This window comes from Melopsittacus undulatus, chromosome 4 (assembly GCF_012275295.1).
Source record: "Melopsittacus undulatus isolate bMelUnd1 chromosome 4, bMelUnd1.mat.Z, whole genome shotgun sequence".
Taxonomy (NCBI): domain Eukaryota; kingdom Metazoa; phylum Chordata; class Aves; order Psittaciformes; family Psittaculidae; genus Melopsittacus; species Melopsittacus undulatus.
In genome coordinates this window covers 90,443,716-90,470,749 of record NC_047530.1, presented here as the reverse complement: position 1 = coordinate 90,470,749, position 27,034 = coordinate 90,443,716, and the positions used below count along the sequence as shown (strand labels likewise).

Below are 27,034 nucleotides of genomic sequence, written 5' to 3'. Positions count from 1 at the left end.
TGCAGGGCATTGCTGGTTCACAGTGTCCCATGCATTCTCAGCACACCCCTGGCAGGCAGGAGGCTGTGCAGCACACAGTTGCAGCTACATCAAGGTAGCCAGGCCAGTAGACATGGTGTAGCCTGCTGAGATTCCACAGCAGGAAGAGCAGAGAGGGCAGGGAAGGGCTCTAGCATGGCAAGGTAGTGGGAGCAGATAGATAACAAGGCCAGCCTAAGCAGCCTTGAGGAAGAACATAAGGGTACAGGGTGTGGTTGATATGCTGGATGGAGTGAGCTGGTCCCTGCTGAAAAGAGGAACCTGGATCAGATAAAGGGGTCATGAAAATTATTGGCCAGTGTGATCTAAGACAAAAATGGAGGGAAAACAGGGGATGGCAAAGAGGGGGACAAGGAAACCTCAACTTGCTCGAGGACTATCAACCTTGCAGCAGTTCACACTTTTATCACCTGTCTTTTGACACTGTGCAGAATGAAGAGGTTAGTGCCCTGATCACCTACCTTTTGTGGAAGCAGAGCTAGAAGGTCGCTTGAGGCCACTCAGCCCCTGGAATGGGATATCTCCACCTTCCAGCACACTCTTGTAAATCTGCCTTTCATTCTCCAAGCCAGCAGGGTCTGGTTCTGATTCCCTCTTCACTGCTTGGTAGTTGGGTGAATATGCAGAGCTGGAAAACACAAAAGAGGAGGGACACCAGTGAGTCATTTCTATTTGCTGAGAGCTTCCTGCAGAGTAAGAGAAAAGCACACTTGCGAACACAGAATAAACTGAGTATGAAGAACTGGTTCTGAACGAAGAACATGACATTTCAATAATGTTCCAGATTTGGCACTACCATAGCATTCTCCACCTGTGGAAACTCTGCCAGCTCAATCCCACAGAAAACAGGTGGCAGAAAGCCACTCCTTATTTCACAGATTAGACAAGAGAGTCACAGAGCAGATGCACCATTTCTTTATAGACACAAATTCACTTGCTAGCTGGAAGTAGAACAAATAACTTTCAGCTCCCAGCCCTCTCTCCTTAAACACTAGCCATGCGTGTACCCTGCTTACAAAGCACAGCTGCTCAGGAGTTCATCCCAACCAATTCAGCTTCACAGTTAACACTATAGTTCACAATTCCCGGAGCAATATCTGAATCCCACTGGTGGGGGACCATGCAGAGTATGGGGTTGCTGACACTACTGTTTTAAATACCAAAGAAATTCCCAGATGCACAGAGTTCTGCTCAAGCTTTTCCTCAGGCTTCCACTACAGGGAATGAAAAGCCCAGGACTCTGGGTCTACCATGCAGATATAGAAAAAAAATGCTGTTAAAATGAGTACAATTTAAATTTATTTGGCTTTTAAAGACTGAACATTCATCACAAATCCCTCTCCTCAGACAGGAGTCTGAGTACAAGTATGCCCCTGCGTCTGATTTCTAGATTTCTCTCTTAACAAAAAAAATTGACAGTGCTGTGGTATAAATGGCCTTGCTAGGTACAAAAGACTCACTGAGCAATTAGGCAGACAGTGTTTTCTAAAAGCTAAACTCATCTGATACCAGTTTTTTGCACTGAACTGGGCTCTTCAGAATAAGATGCAGTTTCACACAAAGCTATTTTGAGGCCAAAGCATGACTGCTGGAAAGCTTGAAAAAATAAAGCATGGCATTTGCCAATTCATGGAAACACTTTGAAAGCCAGTGAACAGTCATGTCCAGGAGTGATTCAAACTTGTGTAAGTGTGGAAACATTGTGGTTATGCCTGCTTGTTGTGGATAGATTTGTACATGCATCTGTTTATTTTGGATACATGCTGTACTTATGGGGAAAGAGAAAGATTTCAAATACATCAGAGGACTGGCTACGGAGGTGGAATTACACAACGTCTGGATCACAGAGAAGACTTTACTTTCTGGCCTAGGAAAACCAGGTCATATGCAGTCTCGTAAGTTATTTTCTGGAGTAAAAGCTCATGAAAAGCACCACAAAAAAGGGAATACTGTCACTTTTTCAACCTAGGCAATGCTCAAACAAACCAACAGCTACAGTGGATTTGTGTCTTACAGGGGTTATCCCAGTGCTTCTCTTTGTCAGGTTCCCTGACAGGGAAGCCCTGCCAGCTGCTGCAGGGAATAAATGACTGGCCTGAAGTTCCTCACCTGGGAAGTAAAAGCACTTTAGCCTAGTTGTTAAAAACCAAAGAGTTAAAACTATCCACCTTTAAGAATACAGTTGGGGGAGAGAGAGGAGGCCTTTGGCAGTGCTCCTTTACCAGTTGCTCCCTTATTAGGGCCAAAGCAGGCTGCAGCATCGAATCAGGTAAACAGAGGGAAGAATAACACTGCAAAAAAGCCAGTGAACTTCAGCTATCTTTTCTCCCTGCTCTCTAAAGATGGGGCAGTGAAGAAGGTGCAACCCTCACACCAGGCCTCACTGTTCTGTCCCATTCCCAGACCATCCCTTCCCTGGCTCAGGCACTAGAATGCCTGTGTGCTTTTGGTGGTGTCAGAAAGGCCACAGAGAGTGCTGCTGTGGGTGGAAACCTTAGCAGTCCTTTGTCAAGTATAAGCTTTTTATGCTAATCTCTGAGATTTTCATTTATCTTATTGCTCTCTCCCTACCAAAACTAAACAGTCATAGGAGCAAACAATACAATACAACAGTGTACAAGTTTCTCAGCACAATGAGCACAAACAGAAGGCAACATTGTTGAAAGAAGTACAAGAGGCCTCTGAGGCAGCCACAAAGGGGTGGTGAATACATTATATTAATGGGTGTCTGGAAAAGAACATGTCTTTCCTAACAACCATCCATGCAAAGGGGATCACTGTGCAGCATCCATTTGATTTGGTGCACATAACTGAGAATAACTAACAGGAGCCAATCTATCATATATGTGTATCAGAAACAAACTTTGTTTATTCCACACAGTGAAGTTACTTGCATGAAGTTACAATCATACAATTCACAAACCACATCATGATGGAGATTAAAAAGCAAACAAACGAACAACAAAAACAGATCTTAAAGTCATTACCTAGCATAAACAGCAATTATTATCTAGACAATAAAATTACTGATGTAATTACTTCAAAATTCATTCAAGATCAAAGAGCAGATATTGTACCTGGACTCATCTAAAGCACCTGTACAATTGTCACGGTACACACATTTGTCTATATCCATCACCAAAAAATAAAGGCAACCCATTTCCAACACCCAAAACCCTGCCCTACGTGCCCTCAGATGGTAAAAGAGACATCAAAAAGCAATTGGAAAACTTACTAGGAAGAATGTTCTGTGGAAGTTTCCAGAGGAGTGACACCTGTTGTATTCTGCAAAAGTCAAAATGAAAGTCATTGGCACTCACACACATGGGGAGAAAGAGAAAGGCTTGCCTAAGTAATTTTCCATCTACTGCTTGAATATTAGCCTTTAGAAGACATTGAGGTTTAAGTCTAAATGAAATTTAAGCTGTCAATGTCTTTGCAGAAAAGTCACAATTTTCCCGAGTTCCTTCAGGGCAGTGACAGGTTTTTAGCACAGCCGATGCCTTTTCGCAGAGCCTATTCTTTGTCTGCAAATGAGTCATTGTGAATAAAGCCAAAAGCAAGAAGAGATAACCAGCTGGGCCATGACCAGAAGATACATGCTCATAATTATTTCCCCAAGCTTTTTCCCCAACCGGTCACTGCCCGCCTTTGCTTTAAAGGTATATTACATTTCTGCAGCAAAACACTCCCCAGCATTCAAAAAATAATACCAAAGCACTAACAAGTAAAGCAATATTTCAGTTCAGTTTCCTTACTTAAGAGAAGCAATGCCAGCTGCACAGGTTCAATTGCAAAAGCCAGTTCTTATCCGCTTGCTTTAAATCCATCTAACACTTCCTAGGCACATTATTAAAAATTGAAGGCAATTTTAGAAGAAATGCTCTATCTTGGTAACTATCTGAGAATTCCTATGTAGAAGAGCGAGCAGCTTTGCTCAGGTGCTGGTGAAATGCCGCAGCTTCAAAAAAAAAAATTAAAAAAAAAAAAAAGGAAATGAATCACAACAGAATGAAATAGAAAAAAAAGGCGTGCTACCAAATTAATCTATTGCTTCATGTTTCGGGTCCTGAAGACCCTCAAAACAGCAGCAGCAGCTGACCTGCCCCTAGACGGCCCTGGCAAGGTGCAGCATAAGAAAAATTGTGTAAAATCCCTTGGGAATATCCAAATCGTGGATAGGCATGAGCTTCTAGGAGAGAGCAGGCTTGTATGAAGGGAGGGTAGATGGCAACACGCTTGAAAGGCACGAGATGATGACGTGATGCCAACCAAGAATTTTAAGCTGATTGCTGCTGCCTATTCATGTGAAAAATAGGGTTTTTTTGCAGACACTGAACTCCAAATCCTAAAGGGAGATGTGAGGGGGAGGGACAGGTTGGGCAGCTGAAAGGGAATCGGGGATAGAGGAAATCACTGCAGATGTATCTGAAATGGATTTCAAGCCGGATTCTCAGCATCATGTTCTATTATTTCTGACAGCAACACAGCAAGCCATGCAGTCAGAACAGTCAGAACCATTATTTATCCCAACCTCATTTAATAATCATCCAGCAGTGAATAGATTAGAGCAGAGAGTTTGGAAACAGGGACTGGCAGCATGAAAAGAATAGGAAATACCTTCTGTGGCTTTTTATGTGGTGCTTTATAAAGCTTCTCCATTTTTTCTAAATCTGCCTCTAACTCAGTCTGGTAGAGGTAGAGGTCTTTTTCTAGATCAGTCTGGTTAAAGAAGGAGAAGAAGAATGGGAAAATAATGCTTAGGGTTAGGGGAAACCAAAGGAATGTTAATTTAACAAAAAAAAAAGTGAGCCTTTTAATCAAAAAAAGACAAAGATGGTTTGGACAATACAAAGAAATTCACCAGTGATTAATCATGATTCAATCATTACAGAAGAAATAGTTTTAAGCATTTAACACTGAAAATTAAGAAAAGCACAGGCCTGCTAGAATCTAATTCTACAAACCATAAAGTTATAAAACCCACCTGTAAAAAAAAAAAAAGACACTGTAACAATATGCAATATGCTGTTAGTATCATTATCATTGCAAGATAGCAAAACCACCACTCTCAATTATGGCTGATTATGCTTTAGGAATTGTTTATTAAATCAATTTACTAGCTACTTAATTGTTAGGCTAATGAGCTCAAGCCCAATTAAAACAAATCACTCACAAGCACACAAAACCCAAGCAATGCTACAAAAAAAAGGAAAACCACATACACACATACATACGCGCTAGATGCTGTAGTACAACGTACGTGAGACACAATTACCTTTCTATCCTCTCTAGTAAGGATAGAGCAATCTCCAGGAGTATAATCCCAAATCTTTTTTGGAGGCTGATGGAAAGCAGAGGAAGGAAATGAGGAAATGAAGATAAGGAAAGACATCACAGAGAATATGGAAACTGGATTAGAACAGAGAAGGAATACAACAGGGGATTTGCATCAACACGGAAAAGAAGTTTAAAAAAACCCAAACACAACAGAGAAAGAGAGATAGAAAGAGGGATAAATCCACTATAGCACAAATATCAAGAGATCATGGGAGGTAAAAGGGAGCGTACATGCAGTCGGAGGGGCTGTTTACAGTAGTGTTTGAGGAAATTCTTACTTCTGCAAGGTGATCTAAGGGATTTTGGACTCTCTAGAGGGAGCCCATAGCTGGTGGTTAAAGCATTCTTAGCACAAAAAACAAAGGGGGGGGGGGGGGGGGGGGAGGGGGGGGAGAGGGGAAGGGGGGAAAACACACAGTCATAAAAAGCATTTGTTTTGCTCATTCTTCTTTTCAAAAGTAAAGGGTAAAACAAGGGCCTTTGATAAAAAAAAAAACAGAGGATTTCCCCCCCCCTCACACCAGACTATGAATACATACCAGGTGAACAAATGGCTGAATTTCCAGTGGTGGCATTGTGGGGTAATGAGAATGCAGAGTTGTTATTCTTTATTTCACTCATTTGAGGGTTTGCTTGTGGACGATTTTGGTGGAAAGAGTGGGACATGTTGAAGTTTGGGAACTAGTTATTAAAAATTAATCTTATAGGTGAAGGCATCAATTTCCAAATAGGATTTTCCTGTTTGGATGCACATGTGCACATATTCAAAGTGAAAGACCTTTGTCCTGACACTCCTATCCAAATGGCATGCTAATACCTTTGTTTCACCAGATATGCACCTCTCACTAATATGCTCAAAAAGACTTTATTCTTACTTCTTGAAATCAGAATACATCTGCTGTTTCCAAACAAAAATAACCTGTTGGCTGACATTTGGACAGCCACTCTGTGGATGCAAATGCTAAATACCTATTTCTTATCCATCAAATTAGCAACTGCAGGAGTGTAAATGGTGTTGTAAAGATTTAGGTCTAAGTTTTGGAGCAAGGAACTGAAGGGAAGGAGGTGAGAAGACATGATACACACACCTTTTTCCAGCCCCCTGCTTTTCCATTTATAGCAAAGGGTTTATTCAGTGCTATCTCAGGAAGGGCTGGGAGAAAGTTCCTCTGTGTGCGATCCCACAATCACAGCAGATGACAACAGAGCTTTAGACTGACCAAATGTCAAGTTTCACAGATGAGCTCCATGGAGCTGCACAGCCATGGATCAGGAGGAAGGAGTGTGTGACGATTTAGTCCCAGCAGCACAATGAAAAAGCATCCATACTGCAGAGACTGATCTACCTGTCTGCAGGGCACACGCATGTCCATGGAGTTGCCCAGGAATGCACCGGGGATGTTGGTCCAGGGAAGTGTTGCTTCAGCTGCCCTAAGAAGCACATATGCCTTCTACAATGGGGAGAGCCCCATCCTGGCCATTTGGAGAACTACACTCACAGACTTAGGAGAATCCTTATGAGAATCCTTTTACTATGGGTGTTTCCCGTCCATGTCACATAGCTTCAAATAAAGTCAGAAAGCCAGGGGAAACCACACCTGTAGAAGCATGCCTGTAGAAGTACACCTTATCTCCAGCACTGGGAAAAAAAGCTGGAACAAACAGAACCTTTGAAAATCACTAGCAAACATCAGTTTAAACTCTCTGGTTAGGTATGAGACTTAGCCACCAGCTGGTCACAAAAATCTTGTCCTCTACTGATTAGAGTGAGCAAAACTACAAAAAAAATGCTCCTTTGGCTGTGGTAAGGAAGCTCAGATGGAGCTTTGGTAGCTATAGAAGTCTGAGATGGCATCCTCAATTTAAGTGCTTGATGACAAAGTACAGAATACTACATTCATAGTGATCAGGGTGCATAGTTGGATGGCTTTGGAGCTAGGGCAAGTTTGACATGATGGATTGTTGGTGTAGCCTGACATGCTCTCTTCTGAAGGCCAAGTCTGCATGACTGAAAGCACAAATGCACACTTCTAGAAGAACAGATATACCCTCACTCCTAGAAAGCCCCAAGAGCATAAATACTCACCTTTCTCTGACATATTTTCCATTAACTTATACTAACTCAAAGGATCATGGAGATGCAAACATTAATTAATTTCAAGAGCATAGGGTGATTAATTATGCAGCAGCAAAGAGAACCAGGTTTCTTCTCACTTCATGGAAATGTTAAACTGTGACAACTTGTGAAGAGTTAAATACTTACACTTACATCACTTCAAAGCCCCAGTGAGGTTGGTTTTACCTGACCTCTATTGCCTAAAAGTTAGGGGGTTTCATTTCAAACACTGTTGAAGCTCCTTCTTTGACTTACAATGGAAGATTCATTGCTATAATACATAGCTATGACAAAAGGGACTACCATACAGACCCTGTGCATGTTTGATTTTCAGGAAAAATTACACTATTTCTATGATGTGATCAGACTGGGCACCCAACCTCAGGCAGCTACATTCTGTGCAAAGGAATTTTGTCACTTCCATGAGAACAAAGGCTAGATTTAAAGAAAACCTGTTCTCTGGTGTCCATGTGCAGTTGCAGTTGCTAGCACTGAATTTAAAAATAACATTCTGTTTTGCTGTACATGCAGGGAAATCTCAGGAGCACTCAAAAAATGGTGTGTGTGGCCAATTGATGACTGATCTCTAGGAGAAGGGAGAAACAACCACTATACATGAGTAGATGTAAGAGGCTGATACTGACCCTCTGGTGCAATAAGAGTAGCTTATTAAATAGTATTTAATAATGAAGTTAACATAGTTTAACCAGCAAGAATCAGGCCATAAAATGCTTTAAGGTCACATTTTTTCCAGTAGCCATGACCACTGTTGTGTTCTCTCCATCAAAATGTCCTTTGTCCTATTGAGTAATTAAGCTTTACTTCATCTTTTCCAGAGCGGGAAATCAAGGCTTTTTTCTCTTTTTTTTTTTTTTTCTTTCCCCACACATAGCAACACATTTGTAAAGAAAGCACACTGTTCTCAGGCTCTTTTGCTTTCAGGGAATAGCAAGGGCTATTCAACACAGACTGATGCACCCCATTTAGGCAATGGGCAGCTACATGCATAAGGAAATGAGCAGGAAACAGGGTCATGATCTGTTTATGGATAGCTGGAAATTACTGACCTACAGTTTACAAGCCAGGGCCAGGAATAAATGAGCGATTCACCTTGACTTAAAGGTGACTTGTTAGGCAGAGGGAGAATAAGGGCTTTTAATTAGGCCTTTCAGTAATGAGAACAAGGCATTACTTCTACACATTAACAACAAAAATGCAGTTTGAACTATGGTGTGTGAAAAAATATTGCCTTATTGATACATATGGCTGGAAGGTGGGCAATGTCTGTAAATGACAAAAATACTTAAAAGTGGTCACAGAACAGCTGCTTTGCATCAGTACCAGAGTGATGTTATGAATAATCACATTTTTAAATAAGTGAGGCAACTGTTCCAGGTTTAAGGCCTATCAAAAGAATGTGAAAATCATTGTAAAAAGGAGGGAAGGGGACAGGGCAAAAAGAAAAAGAAAAGGCAGGTTGACTTCATGGGTCATCGGAACTATCAAACTTACCGGTTTCCCAAACTCCAATTCCGAAAAGAATTTATACCAAGGTTCATTCTTTAAATCTATCTCTTCTGGGCTTATATCCCGAGTCTAAAGGAGTTGGTGATAGGGGAATGGAAGAAAGAGAAGGATAACATTATGCAAAGAATACACAGAAAGGGACTGTTAGAGATGCAGATTCCATGGTTCCCATTCTAAAATGTAGATATTTCGCCTTTTAATTTGGAATTTCTGTAGCACCTCTCTTCACAAAGGCCGTGAACTGCTTTGCAAACATCAGTTAAGCCTAATGGCATCTCTGTGAGCAACATGAATATGAATGAATTGCATTTTACAGATCAGGAGACGCACACAGAGAGAGATAATGCTGCTTGCCCAGAGTCACAGGGAGACTCAATGGAAGAGCTGGGAGTCAACCACTCCCTCAGTCCTACTGTCAGACACTCCACTGAGTCCAAAGCTGCATGTACTTAGAATTTTTTTTTTTATCTTCATTTGGTTAAAAATAGAGATTCAGTGAGACCTGAATCAAATACTGCATCTTTAACAGCACATGAGTATGTGAGAAACCCTCTTCTATACACTGCAAACAGAGTGAATGGTGGTTTTCTGAATCAAAGGAGACAAGTCAGAGAGAGCGCATCCTTGAAAGATCTCTGAAGGGATGGATAGAAAGACAATATTACTTGTTTCTTTACAAATAAATGTTAGAGAATCAGACAAAACTACGAAGAAGGAAAAATCAGACAGGACAGAAAACAGTACAGTTGAAAAGTAAGTTCCCTTCTGTTCACACAATCTGTTTTAATGAAACAAAGTTGAAATAGTTGTAGCTGTTTAAAAACATTACTGGTGAGATAAGAGAGTAAGCCCATTGCTCAGGGTTATGAGGTGCCACCTTCACAAAGACATCTAGCAAACTCTTGCATTTCAGTGTACCTAGTCTTAGACATAATGGATCTCTGTGCATTAAAAATATAAACACATTATGTCTGATATGCCAGTGTGATTCCATGTGCTCTATCACCACAAGCGATGAGCCACACACATGCACAGAGAGCCAACATAAAGTGTCTTGATGCAAATCATCCTGTGATGATGTTACTGAGACAGCGGGGAGTTCCCAACAGTGCTGGGCTTGGCAAGGTGTCCCAGACTCTGACACAGCCATTAGACATCACAACAAACGCCCCAGGACAAGAGCTCATGAGTGATCTGAAGGAGAAGCAATGCTTCAATATGAAAGATAAATCATTACATCTTGTTCGATCTCCAGCGGTCTGACGAATATTTGACAATTTCTTAAAGGCACAATAGAAACAATGCCTCCATTTTCTTCTTCACTGCACTCCAACCAGAAGTACTCATCTTATTATATAACTGTCTTTACATGGAAAGAAAGCCCATTGACATCAACAGAAGGCTCTCCATTGCTCTGAAGCAGTTTTGGATTGAAATTCTGATAGTCATGGGTGTGATTGCACATGGGTGTGATTTGTGATATCACAAATCTCCTGCAACTTCCTTGAAAGATCTAGTTGCTAATCACTGAATTAGTCTTGTATTTAACGAGACTGATAGAGACCATGAAGCCACTTCTTCAGCACCTCCTTTCTTCTGTGATCAATGGCTTGAAATTAAAGCTCAAAAAATAACATTGGAAGTAACGCATTCTTCTTGTCTTTGATGAGCTTTGTACAATTTTTCCCAATTATGCTGATGATGGTCCTTCAAATAACACCTATATAGAGCAATTATATCTTCCTGTACCATTTCTAGCATTTACATACTTATACCATTGAAGGACACCTTGAGTGAGCTGTGGTGATTTATGCAGGACTGGCTTAGGAGGTTAGCACCACCTCTCTGTTCTCTGCCCTGTTGCTTGCCAAGTGTTCTCAGCCAAGCCTGCAGAACGAGACTTTTGTATGTGCCCTATCTGTCACAATTTGCAGCAGTTCTTATTGATTCAAACTGGAACTGGTAAAACCTCACTTAGTGCTTCAGGTTACACACCAGCATAGCTGGAGAGCCAGCTCACATTAAGTTCTGCCACCTCTGTCACAGAAGTAGTGAAGTCCAGCTGAGGAAAAAAGCAACCTAGGAAGACGGCCATGCCCCAATGCACCTCAGAGGCATCCCCTGAGGTACATTACAGGCACTCTAAACATTAGGCATTAGGTGTTTAAAGCCTCAGAGGAACACAGAAACTGAACCAGCCTCCTTTGTTGCATAATGCACTCAACCCTCCTGCACCAACTAGCACTGGCAAAACAGCTGCTGAACAGGTCATAGTGTCAAACATGGATTAAAAAGTAGGGTTAGTGATCCATACTTAACACAGAAAACAAAACAAGTTGAAAAGCGAAGGAAGTCTCTCACTCCCCCTGGATCTTGCTTTAAAGAGAATAAAAATGTTAGGAAGTTATTAAGAACAAAAACCAGTTATTAAACAAAATATACAGGAAATACATCGTGAGCATTGCAGTGTAAGCATAAGGAATCCTACCTAAATGGAACTGGACAAGCACTTGAGGGGTATTTTACAATCACAGGATAAAGGCACAACATAGTATAAAAGAAATATTACCATCTTTTCATTGTTCAGAACTGAAGACTTTCCTGGCTGATAGTCATAAATGCTCCTGGGCTCTGCACGGTATTTTCTGGTGTCCACTTTCTTGTCTGGAGGCTCCCAGTCAGTCCTGAGGAAAGAAAGATCAATTAACCCAAAACACTGTGGCTTCAGTGGAGATAAACACTTCTTTTTGACAGGCGCCTTTCCCTGTTAATCTGTTAAACAGAGTACTTTACTGTTACTCTGTTAAACAGAGCACTTGTTTTCATCTAGGAAAGAAGCCTGCTGCAAAAAGAATAGTTCAGATAGGGCTCCAGGTGTGTATTTGTTTATTTATAGCACTTTTGTACAGCTCAACTGATGAAATCACTAGAGCAGAGAGTTTTTTCTTGCAAATACTTTCAATAAACTTCCAGGCTTCAATATCTTTCCTCATTAAAATCAACTTAGTGATGGGTTTCAAATAAGCTCACAAACATGAATATGTTCAAACTGAGCAGAACTCAGATTAAAGCTCTTTTGCTAAACTTCTTCATTTTAGCCACCTCACTGATTACCCGAGTACTACTAATAGGGGCCGCGCTGGGGTCCAACAGGGAGTCTTTTCTAGAGATACAAACAAACCATCTCAGACTAGTATATTTAAAGATGGCTCAGAACAGTCTATTGACTATCCAAACCACTGTAATTTTGTGCAGTGTCCACACTAGCACAGTTCAGACAGCAGTAGCCACAGGGTATTCAGGGTCCATATCCTACAATGCTCAGCTCCTCTGAAAAGGAATATAGAAAGGAATAAGAGGAATAGGGAATATAAGGAAGGATAAGGAAGGAATAAAGGAATATAGGATAATAGGAAGCACTGATTATTGCAATCTTTTCATGTGAAAGAGTTTTCTCAGAGGGCCAAAGCAGTATGTCTTCAATTCCTGCATCAGAAAGACATATTTTATCAACAGACACTGCCTCCTGATCCAGTGGCTTGAGATGTTCTCTGAATTAGCAATCTCAAATTACAGCATTGCTCATTTTAGGCAGCAATTTTCTTAAAGTTAAAAATATTAAGAACATGTGGAATTTGGTGAGGGAAAAAATATCAGAAGACAGAAAAGAAACATCAGAAATTACACCACTACCAAGAACCTACTTCTAACAAAGTTCGTATGAGGGGGACTACTCAGAAATTGAACATGTAACAAAACTTTTACCAAGGCTCAACATAAATCCAAATTTTACTTCTTCACAATTACTGCTACTTGCTTGTATTCAGAGTTGCCTTTACAGTGTCACACTGAGGTTCCACTGTGCCTCTGTGGTAGGCACTGTATCAGCATAACACCCAGGGAAGCACTCCTCACCCAGGCAGGAAACTATGCAACAGACTGTGGGATGCCTGGTAAAAAACAGGACATACAAAATGGAGGATTGGGATGCGACAATGAAGGAGTTCACTGCTAGCTAGCAGAAGAATCTGAGACAAAACTACATCTCCACTTCCTCAAAAGAAGTTTAAATGGAATTGTGGACCTAAAGCTTCCACCTTTGTTCCCTTCCCATTCACAGCTCTCAGAGATTCTTCCACTACTGAAGTTCAGGTCACCTTTCTGGGCTTGATTTCAATGATGAAGTACGGTTTGGCAGTGGCAAAGTGGCAGACCTCTTAACAACCTTCTCCGAATCAATATTGTCCATCTCACTCTTGGAGCGGGGAACTGAAAGGTGAGTTCTGCCTGTAGGATGACAAATATACAAGCATTGGGGAACTGGATAAAAGCCAAATAAATACATGGCTTACATGCACTTTCTGTTTGACAGATTACACAATAAATGAGAAGTGCTTACTGTCTTCAGAATAGGAATAACGAGGAGAGTATGAATCAGAATCTTCATCTGAAAGACACAAGCATTTTGCAAGTGAGCTGAAAAAGCCCCAAAGAAGCAACAGAGACCATTCTCATTTCTTCTACTAAAACAATGGTCATAATTCGTGTGATAAGCCCAATACTTACCACAGGGAGAGGATCCTAAAAAAGAAAATCTCAATGAGGTTTAATTTGCGTTTAAACAATTCCTAGGTTATTCATAAATATGAATTATTACTTACACTAATACCTTTTTCCAGGCTCTCAAAGCACTTCAGAAAACAATCACTTTTTATCACAAAACCCTACAGCAAGGGTTATTAGATCCACTTTATCAAAAGCTGAAAGGTAAATAGAGTATCTAAAAGCCATAATATATGCCAAAAATAATTCATTATGTGCTGGACATAGTAAAGAACTGAGAAGTCCTCCTCCCAATCACATATGATAATCACTGGGCCATCTTCGTTGCATTAACTTATACACCAAGTTGAAATCTGTTCTCTGACTCAGATTATTTTTTATGCACAGACAATATTCCTGGCACGAGACACATGTGTATACTTACACCAACAGACTATCCTTGTTCTGAAGAACTTTTTAAATAGGAAAGACATGTCTATAGTATGCAGTAGAGATATTCAAGCAGCTCTAAAAGAGCTAGCAATGACATCAGTGTAACAGTGGTGCAGTCTGGCCCCCAAGCTGAACAACTTTCTCTCTTTGACAGTGGAAGTATTACACTGCATCAACACAGCAATGTCACTCCCAGGACACAGTGTCACCTTGGGCCATGGAACAACAGACTGCCCTATTCAAAGGTAACATGGTACTGTAGTGCACAAGGCAGACGTGCCCAGAAAGAAGGCGGGAGGATGGCAGCATTACCAGCCCCCACTCTATAGGTGACGGACAGAGACTTTGGATCAAAAACCTAGCAGTATCTTTCCACCATCTTTAACGGGCTTTAGAATAACCTCAATGAATTGGAGGTAGTAGCAGGGGAAGTTGGGATCAGACCTGGAAACTGGAGCCACAGGCCAATCACCTTTCCATGCTGAGGAGGGTTCAAACTTGCAGGGATGTGTACATGAGACATTTACAGGACTGCCAAGGCAAGTGCAGGAAACTACAATGCAATGCAATGCAAGAACTGTGAACAAAAGTATCACCAATGCTATTGTGAAGAAACCACCAAAAGTGTGAGAGAGATTCAGAGAGAGAGGGAGAGAGAAAGAGAGAAACAAAACAGATGAAGCCAAAATAAGCTAAATAAGAAGAACATACTAAAAAACTTCTGTGAATTTAGTGATGCTGATCAACAGACTGAAACAATTCCTAGATATTCTCTCAAGGAGGACATCAATCAGCTGCTATGGCCACTGTCATCTGCTGGAAAAAACAATCTAGCTAACACAGCTGATTGCCCTGAAATTGCACTCCAGCCTTAATCAAGCTTTTCAGGAAGACTCAAATAAGACTTAATTTTTAGCTCCTCTTTTGGTGAATGAATTACAACGTTTAAGTTCCAAACAGATGGTTATTGACTCTAGTGTGCTTATCATAACCCCCAGGTTAAAAAAGAGTGAAGGTCAATTTTCAGGCCAATTACAACATTTTCAGCCTAAGAAAGGAAACAAATATTTATTTGCTGTTGTTACATTGAATTGTTCACAAAAATCACTGGTATTCCTTTATAAAAGTTGTGTTTATTCAGACAGCAAACCACTTAGTAAATCACAAAACTCTTGTACCTGCAAATAGAGATGAACCAATGTCTCAAACTGTCTTCACAGCCATTCACCTATCTTAGCCCTTTTTAGTGCTTGTGATCAATGAAAATACCAATTTACTTGAAGAGAAATATCAATATACATTATAGATCATTATTCAGACAGGAAAATCACACAATGAAAAATTCACTTCAGAAAAGTGCTATTTTCCAGTTGCTAGCATTCAAATATCTACAATAATACGGAAAATGGGTATGTTTTGTCTTCAAGTATTTTATAAAGAGTGTCTACATTTTTTCTCTTTTCACACCAAGGAATACTGACACACAGAAATCTGGAATTATTCAATAAAGATTAAAGAATGAATCAGAAATGAGTATTATTTCTCAGAGCTGCATTCTATCTATGGGACCCTCCCTAATGGAGCAGGGTATCACCAGTTTGTAATTTCAAAATCTGATCACTATAACAAGAGACTGTTCCCTGCCGGTGGTTGCTTTTGTTTTTTTTTTCATGGGTTGGCCATATATTCTATGTTTCTAGAGAGACTGTAGCTTTTTTTTTTTTTTTAGAGGAGAGCTTAAGTCTTGATGTTTCTAGGAGATCCTATGCATCAAAGTTCTGACCACATCACCCAAGTCTTGGAAGGCAGATGCAGGGACTGTGAGAATGAAGACCCTAGGCCCACTGTAGGAGAGGATCTGGTTCGAGACCATCTTAAGAACCTGAATGTACACATGGACATGGGACCTGATGAAATCCATCCATGGGTCCTGAAGGAGCTGGCAAATGAAGTTGCTATGTCACTGTCCACCATATTTGAAAAATCATGGCAGTCAGGTGAAGTTCCTGACAACTGGAAAAAGACAAGTGCAAGGTTCTGCAGCTGGGTCGGAGCAATCCCAGGCACAGCTGCAGGTTGGGCAAAAAGGAAATTCATGGTAGTCCTGCAGAGAAGGACTTGGGGGTGTTGGTTGATGAGAAAATGAACATGAGCCAGCAGTGTGCACTCGCAGCCCAGAAAGCCAACCATATCCTGGGCTGCATCAAGAGAATTGTGACCAGCAGGTTGAAGGAGATGATCCTGCCCCTCTACTCTGCTCTCATGAGACCTCACTTGGAGTATTGTGTGCAGTTCTGGTGCCCTCAACATAAAAAGGACATGGAACTGTTGGAACAAGTCCAGAGGAGGGCCATGAGGATGATCTCAGGGGACTGCAGCACCTCCCGCATGAAGACAGGCTGAGAAAGTTGTGGCTGTTCAGCCTGGAGAAGAGAAGGCTGCAAGGAGACCTCATAGCAGCCTTCCAGTATCTGAAGGGGACCTATAGGGATGCTGGAGATGCACTGTTCATTAGGGACCGTAGTGATAGGACAAAGGAAAACAGGTTAAAACTTAAAACAGGGGAAGTTTAGATTGGATATAAGGAGGAAGTTCTTTACTGTGAGGGTGGTGAGGCACTGGAATGGGTTGCCCAGGGAAGTTGTGAATGTTCCATCCCTGACAGTGTTCAAGGCCAGGGTGGACAGAGCCTTGGGTGACATGGTTTATTGTGAGGTGTCCCTGCTCATGGCAGGGGGGTTGGAACTAATGATCTTAAGGTCCTTTCCAACCCTAACTATTCTATGATTCTATTATTCTAATCCAAAGCAAAAAAAAAAAACAAACGCTGATTATGTGGAACTGAGGCTTCAGCCCTTTTTTTTGTAAACACTTTACCATTTAGTATATAACTCTGAAATGTTTTCTAAGCATGAAACACACACTCCAACCCATCAGATATTCTGGTTTCCTAATGTAGGAAAGAATACAAGCAAATATTAGAGAAGCATTTCCTAACATACTGAGAATAAAAATAGAGTGTTTGGTCCAAGAAAATTCCAGCTCCCTAAGCCAGCATATTACTTCCATATGCACATTTGTAAGTCTATAAGGGACAGTAACCCAGACTCAATATGTTATCACCATTGTTTTTGCAAGCTATGTTATTTCAAAAAAGAGCAAAATGAATCTCTGTAGAACTCAATTGTTAATTAGTTACTGAGACTCTTTTTTCTCTCTCATCCATATCCACATACCATTCTACCAATAGAAAATAATTTACACTGTATTATGATTTGCAAGACAGGACTCTTCACCTACACATTACACCAAGAAATGAGCAATTAATTTAGATACCTGAGTGACACTTGTCCACATCTATTTTAACAGTGACATATACATTACATCTCCAGGCTTTCTTAGAGCATCTCAGCTAGAACCCATATTGTATGCATATGTATTTTTATGCAGTACCCACCAGATGTTTAATATAAACATTGAATGAAATGGTTAACAGTCTCACCAGGGTTGGCTTGAGGCACAGGCTAAGTAGGCAAGTTCCTAAATTGCAGGATCTAAAGTGACACCAAAGCACTACCAAGTCAGCAAGGCTGTCACCAATAAGAAATTCCCAATCAGTAAATTTTCATACGTCCAATGTGTGCAGCGGATTCCAGTGTTTCGCATATATGTTTTTATGCGCACGCACACAGTCACACGATTATCACTGCAAGAGATGCTATTTCACCACCCCGGAAACATGACTGCAAAGAATTCTGGTTCGTACATGAAGTTTAAAGGAATCTGCTCAGCACATGAAGAGGATCAGGTAAAGACAGCATACATTTGCAAGATGTACTGACGAGACTATTAAAATCTGACCTTGCCTAGATACGCCAAGTGCACCTAAGGCCAGCCCTGTACCTATGTCACCAAGTTATATTTATTTTAAAAGACTACATTGAGGGACTGACCCAAAACAAACTGAAGCAAGCAGCCTTTTTACCAATAGACTTCAGTGGCACTTTGGGTCTGGCCCTAATACTGTGTTAATATTCAAAACCAGAAGCCAATAATTAAAGAAATGTATTGATCTCAAAGGGGGGTGGGAGAAAGCTCGGTTAAACCACATCTTTATGTGTAAGTCAACATTCTAAGCATGTTAAATAATCACTGCACGCACATGGCTAAATACAACTCATAAGCGCATAAAACCAAGCAAACCCCAAGTAACATTAGTCAAATACTAGTTACAAAGCCAGAGAAGAACTGCAAAGCCAAAAAGGCATCATACAGTCAAGGCAATGCTTAGAGTGCAGCAAATCATTATGAGGCAGCATAATGCTCAGCAACTAGAAAAAAAAATCCAGGAAGAAAATAAATGGGTAAGGCAGCATTTGTGCAGAAAAATATATATGGTCCTTTATTATTACCTTCAGAGATAGGACTAGGAGTAGACGCAGGAAACTGGTATGTAGGAGAATAAGGATTGTCTTCTGCAGCAGAGAAAAGCAGTGGATTTTGAAACTATCCACAGTAATAGTGGAGGTTCTGCTTCATCCCCCAATCTCCTATCATTGTATGATTTTATTGCCTACTTTAACAATACTAAATGGCATCATACTTTAAAAAAGATTAATGGATTAGCAAAGATTTTGTTATTTTATGCATCACAGAAGAAGGTATAGTGGGCATAAGTGAATTTCCAACCAGTGTAACACACGGTTTAACAGAAATCTAGAACCTGAATCTAGTTACTATTAGGGTGCTATAGTACAGTTAACTCAAAGCACAAGACAACAGATACTCTGACTAAACTTCTGGTACCTTCAATTTTTTGCTGGATTTCAGGAAGTTCAGGAAATATGTAGGTAGGGCAATAAGGGTTTTCTTCAGGAGTGTCTAAGGAGAGGAACGTGATTTGCAAAAAAGAAGAGAGAGGACAGATTTAAAGGGGAAGAACGGCGAGACAAGAATCCATACAACGTGGCTGCAGAACAGTCTCTCTCATGCTGGTGTTCTAGCATGACATAACCTAGATGCCTCTTTGCTTGTTGCTGCCATGCATGTCTGGGCCCTCTGAGAGATGCTGGAAGCCAAAGGGCCTGAAATAATTCTCCTTCTGAAGCTGAGCTTCTAAAGCTGAGCTGAAGGACCTCTGTTAGGACCATGAAGATTAGGATCACATTCCAATCAGTTTAACACAGCATCTACCTATGCATAAAGCTCATCATGACAGCACCTGCAGCAGCAAATACAGCTCCAGTTTTGCATGCTCTGTGTTTTATTATGTAAGCATGGTTCTGAATGGCATTTTATTGCATGTCAGGCTGTTCAGAGAGTAGTTTTCAACTGCTACTGCAGCCATTTTTCACACAGAAGAAAACATGAGTGTATCAGCAGCCAGGCACAGAAGTGCCCCAAAGTACAGGATCCTCTGAGAGTACACCATTACAAGGTTTGCAAGTGCTCACCGCAATCTGACGTTTTGAAAAGAGAAAAATTGAGGTTTTGAAAAAAGCAGAGTTCAGATTCTGAACTCACCGAAAAATCAATGGAAACCTTTCAACTAGTTTCAGTGAGCTTCCAATCAAGCTTTACAGTGTAAAAATTTCTCTTTCGCACAGAGCAGTTTTAGTGATAACCTACTGTCCTTTAAAAGTGTGTGGGTGTATCAGGTTTAGCTGCTAAAACTAGAGTTCATGGATCTATTTTCTTTAAATATGGAATTATCAGCAACTTTCTGATCTCAAATAGCTCTCTTGATTTCATGAGGGCACTGCAGTTCACCTTTCAGAACAACTCAGACCTTCACTGGACTTCACTGTTCTCCCACCTTTGCCTTCATAGATTTCAAATGCATTGTTTGAGTTCTGTGGTGCAGAGCAAACGCTAGTTAACATAAAATGGTTTTATTTGATTATCCAGTACAATTCTTTCTATGAATGAAACAAAATGTTATCAAGGTGGTCTTTTAAAGTAAATAAAAAAACATCTGTGTTACAGTACCTCTATTTAGCTTGTGGATCTGTTTGAACATTGTCTTGTACCAGTCCTTCGATCTGTCTGTATTCTATTGGAAAAATAAATATGCAAATAAATAATCACAACCATGAATTCTACCAGTCTTTCAAAGTTCTTACGAATCTTACAGCAATGAAAAAGTTTTACACTCTGGTATATGAAATTAATACTTTGAAATACAAGTGATTTCACTCAGATATATAATCTCATATATAATGAAACTACAGGCCTTCACTCAAGTTACTAATTAGCACACAAGCTTTGCATGGGTTGGTTATAACCCATGTAGAATTGTAGACTGTGTGGAAGGCTTTGCAGACACCTTGCCTATTTTAGTCACACATACCAATTTCCTAAGTATTCAATGGGCAGTTAGAAACATTTAGTGCTCAAGTCACTCCAGACACTAGTTGTAAAAACAGGTTAATAATTCTCTTCACGATAATTCCCCTGAACACTGAATTAACTTAAACATGACATATAAAAGAGGTATCTGCCTTTAAGATAGCTAAAATAGGACAAAATTCTCCCTTAGCTGCTAGCTGCAAAAGAAAAGAGCAGAAATCAGTATTTTAAAATACGAGAAGAGTGAATTAAGTTTTTATCCACATCCCTCCCCCACTCCCCAAGGCGACTGAAATAGGTCACTAATAGGAAATAAATAATAAATATAAGAAATCATACAATAAAATACATTGGAACTAGAATTATGTCCTCTCTTAAATCTCTGCAATATCTGGTGCTTTACTGAATTCCCCAACCCCTAAGGTAGGCAGAATCTGGCCCAGGTTTTGTACATTTGTGCTCAGTGTTGTCTTACCCTAAGTGGAATGCCAATGTCATCAACAGAGGTATCAGCCATGTGCTGAGGACTCTTGACAGTGCTTCTCTTTTCCTCCATTGCTCTCTTCTCACTTGGCACTGTCTCCTGAAGTGGCTTGTCCCGTATGAGTGCTGAATCAACTTTATCAGAAACTAGTTTGTCTGGCACTGAATCTGGAATTGACAATGAGCAATTCTTATCCCAGCATTTCACCACATCACCACATTCCACACTCTTAAGACAAAAATCCTAGCAAGCAGTTGATGAGACAGACTGCACCACTGCTAGTTGTGGTTAACATCTGGACCGCAGGAAACCTAGCATGAAAACATTTGATGCCAGCAAAAGGAGGCTAGCACCTCTCAGCTGTCATGTAAGACAACAGAAAATCCTGGTTTCAAGGATTGTTTGTGGGTTGTGTTTTGTGTCTTTCTGACTACGTAGTGACTCTGCAGTCTCATTCTTCATCCAAAAATATCAGTGATACAGTCTCCTAGAAATTTTTTTCTGCTGGTGATTTCAATCTAATGGAGCATCCTACCAGGTAGTGGAGCAGTATTTTTTTAACAGCTTGCACTCACCTGCCTGGCAATCCCATTCATTACAGTCCCATTCATTACATATGATGCTTTTAATACACCTCTGTGCCCTAACTAGTTTTTAAACAGTACATTCCAGTGTTGTTTATGCATACATATGATTCCTCTTGAACATGAGTTTGCATAAAGGCTGGGCAAAACACCTAATTGCTCCAGACCATCTTGCTTCACCCAGAATTCCTTGATGCAGCAGAACTGACACCCACACAGCAGCAGGCACCACCACTACTGGCCAAAGAACGAAGGGAGCCCAGGTTGCTCTGAAGCTCTACAATGTTTTGGAGAACTGCAGCACAGTAACCCTTAGGCTCTGCCAATGACTTTTTCTATGCGGATTTTCTGGAGAGGAAACATGTTTGATTTTACAGTCTGCCTCATCAAGACTTTGCTAAGTTCTATCCTTTTTACGTCACTGCATGCATTTAAGAAAGAGAAAGATACTTTTATTCACATGCACATCACCATACTGCCCAAAGCCATTAAGTGTGCGGAAATCTGAAAGGGGCAGTTAGCAGAGGAAAGGCTCATGCATAACAAAGCATTGATCTGTTGGTACCTTGAGCAAACACAGTTCTGCTCTGCAAAACTCAGTGCATGAAGGATTTGTGTTTGAGTGGTTGGTATGAAATTACCATCAAACTTTAAGTCTTCATCTTCTTTAAGAGAAAATTAAATAATGTTTATACATGTTCAAAATCAGGCAAAGCATCTATTAAATCCTTGTTTAGCGTTTTCATAGAATCATAGAATGGTTTGGGTTGGAGGGTTGGAAGGGACCTTAAAGATCATCTAGTTCCAACCCCCCTACCACAGGCAAAGGCACCTTCCACTTAGACTAGGTAGACTATTTCCCTGACCTGTGAAGGTGTGTGCGCTGTCTTTTGGTCCTTTCATGTTGCTGATGTAGAGGGCTCTCTATTTTGTAGGAAGTATTTAGTCCATTTACATTACTAAACTCCTTACTAAGCCTCTAGGAAGAGGGTAGGGAAAGAGCAACTGAAACTAGACCATTCTTCCATAACCTTTTGAAGACCAAAAGTAAGTGGGTTTTTGGATGTGGATAAGGATGTAGAGAGGATGCAAAAATCAGGAAAGTTCACAGCTTTCTTCCATTACGTATCATTGTCACTACTGGTTACAAGTCCCAAGCTTCTGTCTGGAAAAATCATTATTTTCCGCAGGACAAAGAATCTGACACCAGAGAAGGTCACAAAGTCCTTCTCTAACAGGACTGGTAAATATATATTATTTCTTTTTGATTCCCTAGCTTCCTGCACTGGAAAAGTGGTTGGCTGTTTGTCAGGCAGACCCCAGTGCCCCAGCCATGATCTAAGTAAAATCTTTAATTCAGCAAAAATTGGCCCCTGGCCTGTGCCAGTTATCTCCCAACCATGGAATCACATCTTTAATGTTATAACATGAAATTTTAGGAGCAATCGAGCATGGTATAGCCAGGTGGGAAATCTACCAGCCAGTTAAATATATTAAAAAAATATATTTTTTTAGTGCACTTAGAACTTGCTGAAGGTGCTGGACTGACAACCCTTGAGACAGGAGAGGTCTGTTTGACAGGACAGTTGTATTAGGGCAAGCCCTCCCTGTGTACTCTGCCAGGAAAGCTCTTCCAAGGTCCACAGGACTCAACCAAGAGAATCAGCTTAGCTGCTGGTCCAGTATGGCTGCTCAGCTGATGCTGCAAACAAAGACACCTGCTGTACAACTTTCTTTGCAGAGGGAGGAACTAAAGCAGACATCTTTCGCCACATATTTCCTATAATACCCTACAAGTTGGAAAATAAAGGCTAAACTTCATACTTGTTTTTTGCAGTGGGGTTTGAATGATTTCAAAAGAGCTTATAGAGCTGTAAACCAGACTTGGAGGTATTTAAAAATTAGAGCACCAAATCTGATGCCTTATCACCCAAATAAACAGATTGCACCAGCAAGCATGCTCCATGGTACCTGAGCTATCCTTTTGCAAGAGCAGCAGCAATATATGGGGTTCTACAGCAAAAGAGTTCTACTGCTGTGACAAACAGGACATAAAAAGTAGGGGGAGAGGTGGCAACAAGCAACTTTGTGCTGTTGTTTTGGTACGCTAAGATCAGATGCAGACCCAGCTGTGCCACAATATGCTTCACTCTTCCAGACCAAGGATCATTCAGGCTCTAATAAACTGCTCTGTGGCTATCTCTAGTTCAGAAAACAAAGGAGTTCCTGATAATTAAGGGAAACACCTTAAAAAAGCGAAAATCAACAGGAAACCTCTATCAGGACTTGCAGGCAAGTATCAAACTCATAGCTGAGTGGCGTCAGCTGAGAGAAACCACTGTAAGCTGTATGCAGCCTGTCACCTCAGCAGGGTGGCAGCGGCGAGGATGGACAGACTGGTGTAGCAGCTGAAGGAGCCTGACGGATGAAGTTGGACTAAGTCAGCAGCTGCCTCATGGGACAGGCTCTGTTAGTCCAGGGCTCACACAGCAGAGTAAGAGCACACAGTATTGGCTTCCTTGTGTTTCTATTTGTGACATTTAAAGTGCTTAGGCACTCTCTGTGACTCTTCTCTCTCACCTCTCCATTTACCCTGCCATGGCCATAACCCAACAATAACAATATGAGTAAGGGGTGAATAATATGCTGGTCCTATAATGCCCACTGCAGACTGACCTTCTTCTGTTTGGGGCATGGGGAGGGAAAGATAGCCAGGAAAATAACTTGCTCTTCTTTCAGGGACAGACTATCATTCCAATTACAGGAGCAGAGAACTGCCCAGAGAAAGAAGGATGGCAGCACACATGCATACTTGCACATTACAATTGTATTGTCTATTTCTTGACATCTAGCACAAATACTTATACTCTTAAGAGTCATGTAAATATTGTTTTATATTCCTTTTCCTTTCCCTTCACCACAAGCAAGACTAATGGCTATGTAGAGAAACTTGATAATATGCCCCATGAGAATAAACCTAAAGGCTCAAAAGGCAGCCCCCAAAGTCAACTAGAACAATCAAACTTTATGTAAATCTTATAACTGACAAAGAATAGATGAGTAATTTAGGTTTTTAGTATACTAACATGTGGCAACACAGGTAGCATTTGGATAACAGACTGAAATCAAATATTAAGTGACCCAGATTAAGATAGGACAAATATTTATACTAACTCCTTTGCAGTTTCTGGGAAGTGTGTTTGCTAAAGGTACTCCACAAGTTAACAAAGCAGCAGCTTTGCTCCACCAGAAGCAGCAGTTGAGGGTTGCAGACCTTTCATATCATACCTGCCAGGCTACTAAGCCTTTTTTGCTGTTCTGTGGTAAAGGAAGAAACAAAACAAGAAGAAATACAGAACAAATGGGTGAGACATAAACAGCAAGTGCTCTGGTGCTGCATTTCTGATGGGCAAGAAATACACTGTAGACAGAATGGCAGCAGCTGCTGAAGATAATATGTTTTCAAATACCCTGCCAAAGTAACAGCCCACAGCCTCTTCTCCACACAGCAGCCTCGTGGAATGATATAAATCTCATGATGCAGTGATCAATATTATTTACAAAGGACTTTTTTTTTTTTAACATCAGAGAACAAAAAACGTTGGACAGGAGACAGTTTGAAAAACAGTAAAGACTCACAGAGTCAAACAACTTGTCAGCTAACTCTGTTACCCGTTAGCATGAAGTACATTTTGAAGCAATAATACTGTAGCGCTTTGAAGGGATACAGGAAAGGATCAAGTCATTGCTGGTGCTTGCTGAGTGTCATCACAGTCTACTGAGCCACACAGACACAGCTTGATAAAGGCTTTGATTCTCAGAATGCTTCCCTTGGTTTAGGGTCTTTCGTTTATGAGTTCCCACACTGGGACATTTGTGGTATCTTCCAGCATGTTTGACCACCCTAAAGCTAATGCTCACAGCTGCTTTCTAAAGGGATGCCCAGCGGACTTGCCCAAGTCACAGCTGGGAATAAACCAGGAATCCTTAACTCTCTGTTCTCTGCTTTTTCTATTCCGTAGCAATTAATCCTTTCATTTAAAGCATGAAAACCATTTGAAAAGAATAAAGGATTTTATTTACATACAAATATACAAACACTCTTGGAAGCCCATATTGTTAATGCAAAGATTAAAAAACTTTAATATATTAATCACACCTGTTATATAAACATAATAAACCATGCCATGCAATGCCTGGCCAGGAAATAAGTGTGCTGTGGGGTAGCATGGGACACTTGCCAAGCAAGTCTGCAGTAGGTAACAATCCTCCAGGATTATGTTGTTTGCTAGCAGAACCCACCTTTACTAGATGTTTGTACTAAGTGGATCATCTCAGCAAAGGAGACCAATATTTCTCCTCACTAAGTACAGTGCCCTCACCAACACCTATCAGCTTTCTTCTTTAACCCTAGCACTTCTACTCTGCTAACAACCAATAGCAAGCTGCTATTGCACATTATGGTCACATGATAGCTACTATCACATGAAACAAACTGCTATATGAAATAGGTAAAAGGGTTAGCAATCTGAACCTGGAAAGCATGTGGGAACCACCTCCCTTCAGGGTTCACTCTTTTAAGCAGGCCATCAGGATAGGCTGCTGTATTATGAGAAAGGAGGAAAAGATGCAAGTAAAGGATGGTCTCAGCTTCTGCCATCACATTCACTGAGGAGAATTACGTTCAATCACTAAGGTCTCCTGACAAGAACATGTGGTTTAAAGAGTAGATGCTTGAGAGCTCTTTCATGCCTTTTTCTCCACAGGGGAGAAAAGATTAATAGACTTTTCATAAAAAAAAGAAAAGAAGTACTTTTTACATGAAGAGGAAGAAAAGGAGGTTTAATTTTCATTTAAGTCTCTGAGTAGGAAAGAAGTGGAAAGAGTAGGAGGTATCTATTTCACTCTCCTGCATGACCAGAACCAGCTCGCAAGTCCCAGGCACACATCAGCTAAATGAGTTTTTAACTCCTGATCTTGTGCTCTGTGTAAGCAAAGGCCAAAAACTTGTAGGCTTCTCAGAGAAAGGGTTGAGCAGAGGAACAGAACTGCTGGCATCAATGAAGGAATGAATTAGATGCCTTCAAAGTTCCCAAAGGAAGGAGCACTGGAGGAAACTAAGACTCGAAACTAGCGACAAAAAGGGAAGAGGAGACAAGTACTTAGTGCAAAATAAAAACAAAGATTAACCAAGACACCAACAGATTGTGAAGGGAAGATATACTTACCTTGCTGCTAGGAATGAGAAAGAGGATCTGAAATGAATTGTTGATAAGCATCAATCTTATTCAGTTGGCATTACTGAAATCTAGTATAAAAAATTCTGAGCTCTCTCATCAAAACTAAGATGAAGCAGACAAAAAAGGGTATAGTGTAGTTTCTGTGCTTCAAATGCCATTACCTGTTTCTAAGTCTCTGACAGCTCCACATCAAAGGGTCTTACATGCTTACAGATTAATGAGCCAGCAGATGAAGAATAAAATAGAACAGTAGGTCACTCCAGAAAGAAAGATAACCAATTCCTTAAAAAGCAATCAATAATCTGATTAGGAGAAAGAAAGTCACATTATCCATCTGGAAAACTGACTAAGCTACTGCAGA

At 40.6% G+C, this 27,034-nt stretch overlaps 1 protein-coding gene across 11 annotated transcripts in view; it reads right to left on the bottom strand.

Annotated features, from left to right (window-relative positions):
- SORBS1 (sorbin and SH3 domain containing 1) overlaps positions 1–27,034 on the bottom strand; it is a 77,303-nt gene that overhangs the window by 24,191 nt on the left and 26,078 nt on the right. For 6 of the 11 annotated variants that reach the window (XM_031053108.2, XM_031053110.2, XM_031053114.2 and 3 more), the window contains 10 exons: positions 24,722–24,751; positions 20,841–21,016; positions 20,006–20,069; positions 13,422–13,469; positions 13,180–13,309; positions 11,592–11,706; positions 9,008–9,091; positions 4,660–4,761; positions 3,275–3,324; positions 501–667 (listed from right to left, as the gene is read on the bottom strand). In XM_031053108.2, the coding sequence (XP_030908968.2) occupies positions 501–667; positions 3,275–3,324; positions 4,660–4,761; positions 9,008–9,091; positions 11,592–11,706; positions 13,180–13,309; positions 13,422–13,469; positions 20,006–20,069; positions 20,841–21,016; positions 24,722–24,751 (966 nt within the window). Of the gene's footprint in view, positions 1–500; positions 668–3,274; positions 3,325–4,659; positions 4,762–5,317; positions 5,384–9,007; positions 9,092–11,591; positions 11,707–13,179; positions 13,310–13,421; positions 13,470–20,005; positions 20,070–20,840; positions 21,017–24,721; positions 24,752–27,034 lie in introns of all 11 variants that reach the window. The other 5 variants (XM_031053118.2, XM_031053113.2, XM_031053111.2 and 2 more) reach the window with 5 other exon arrangements.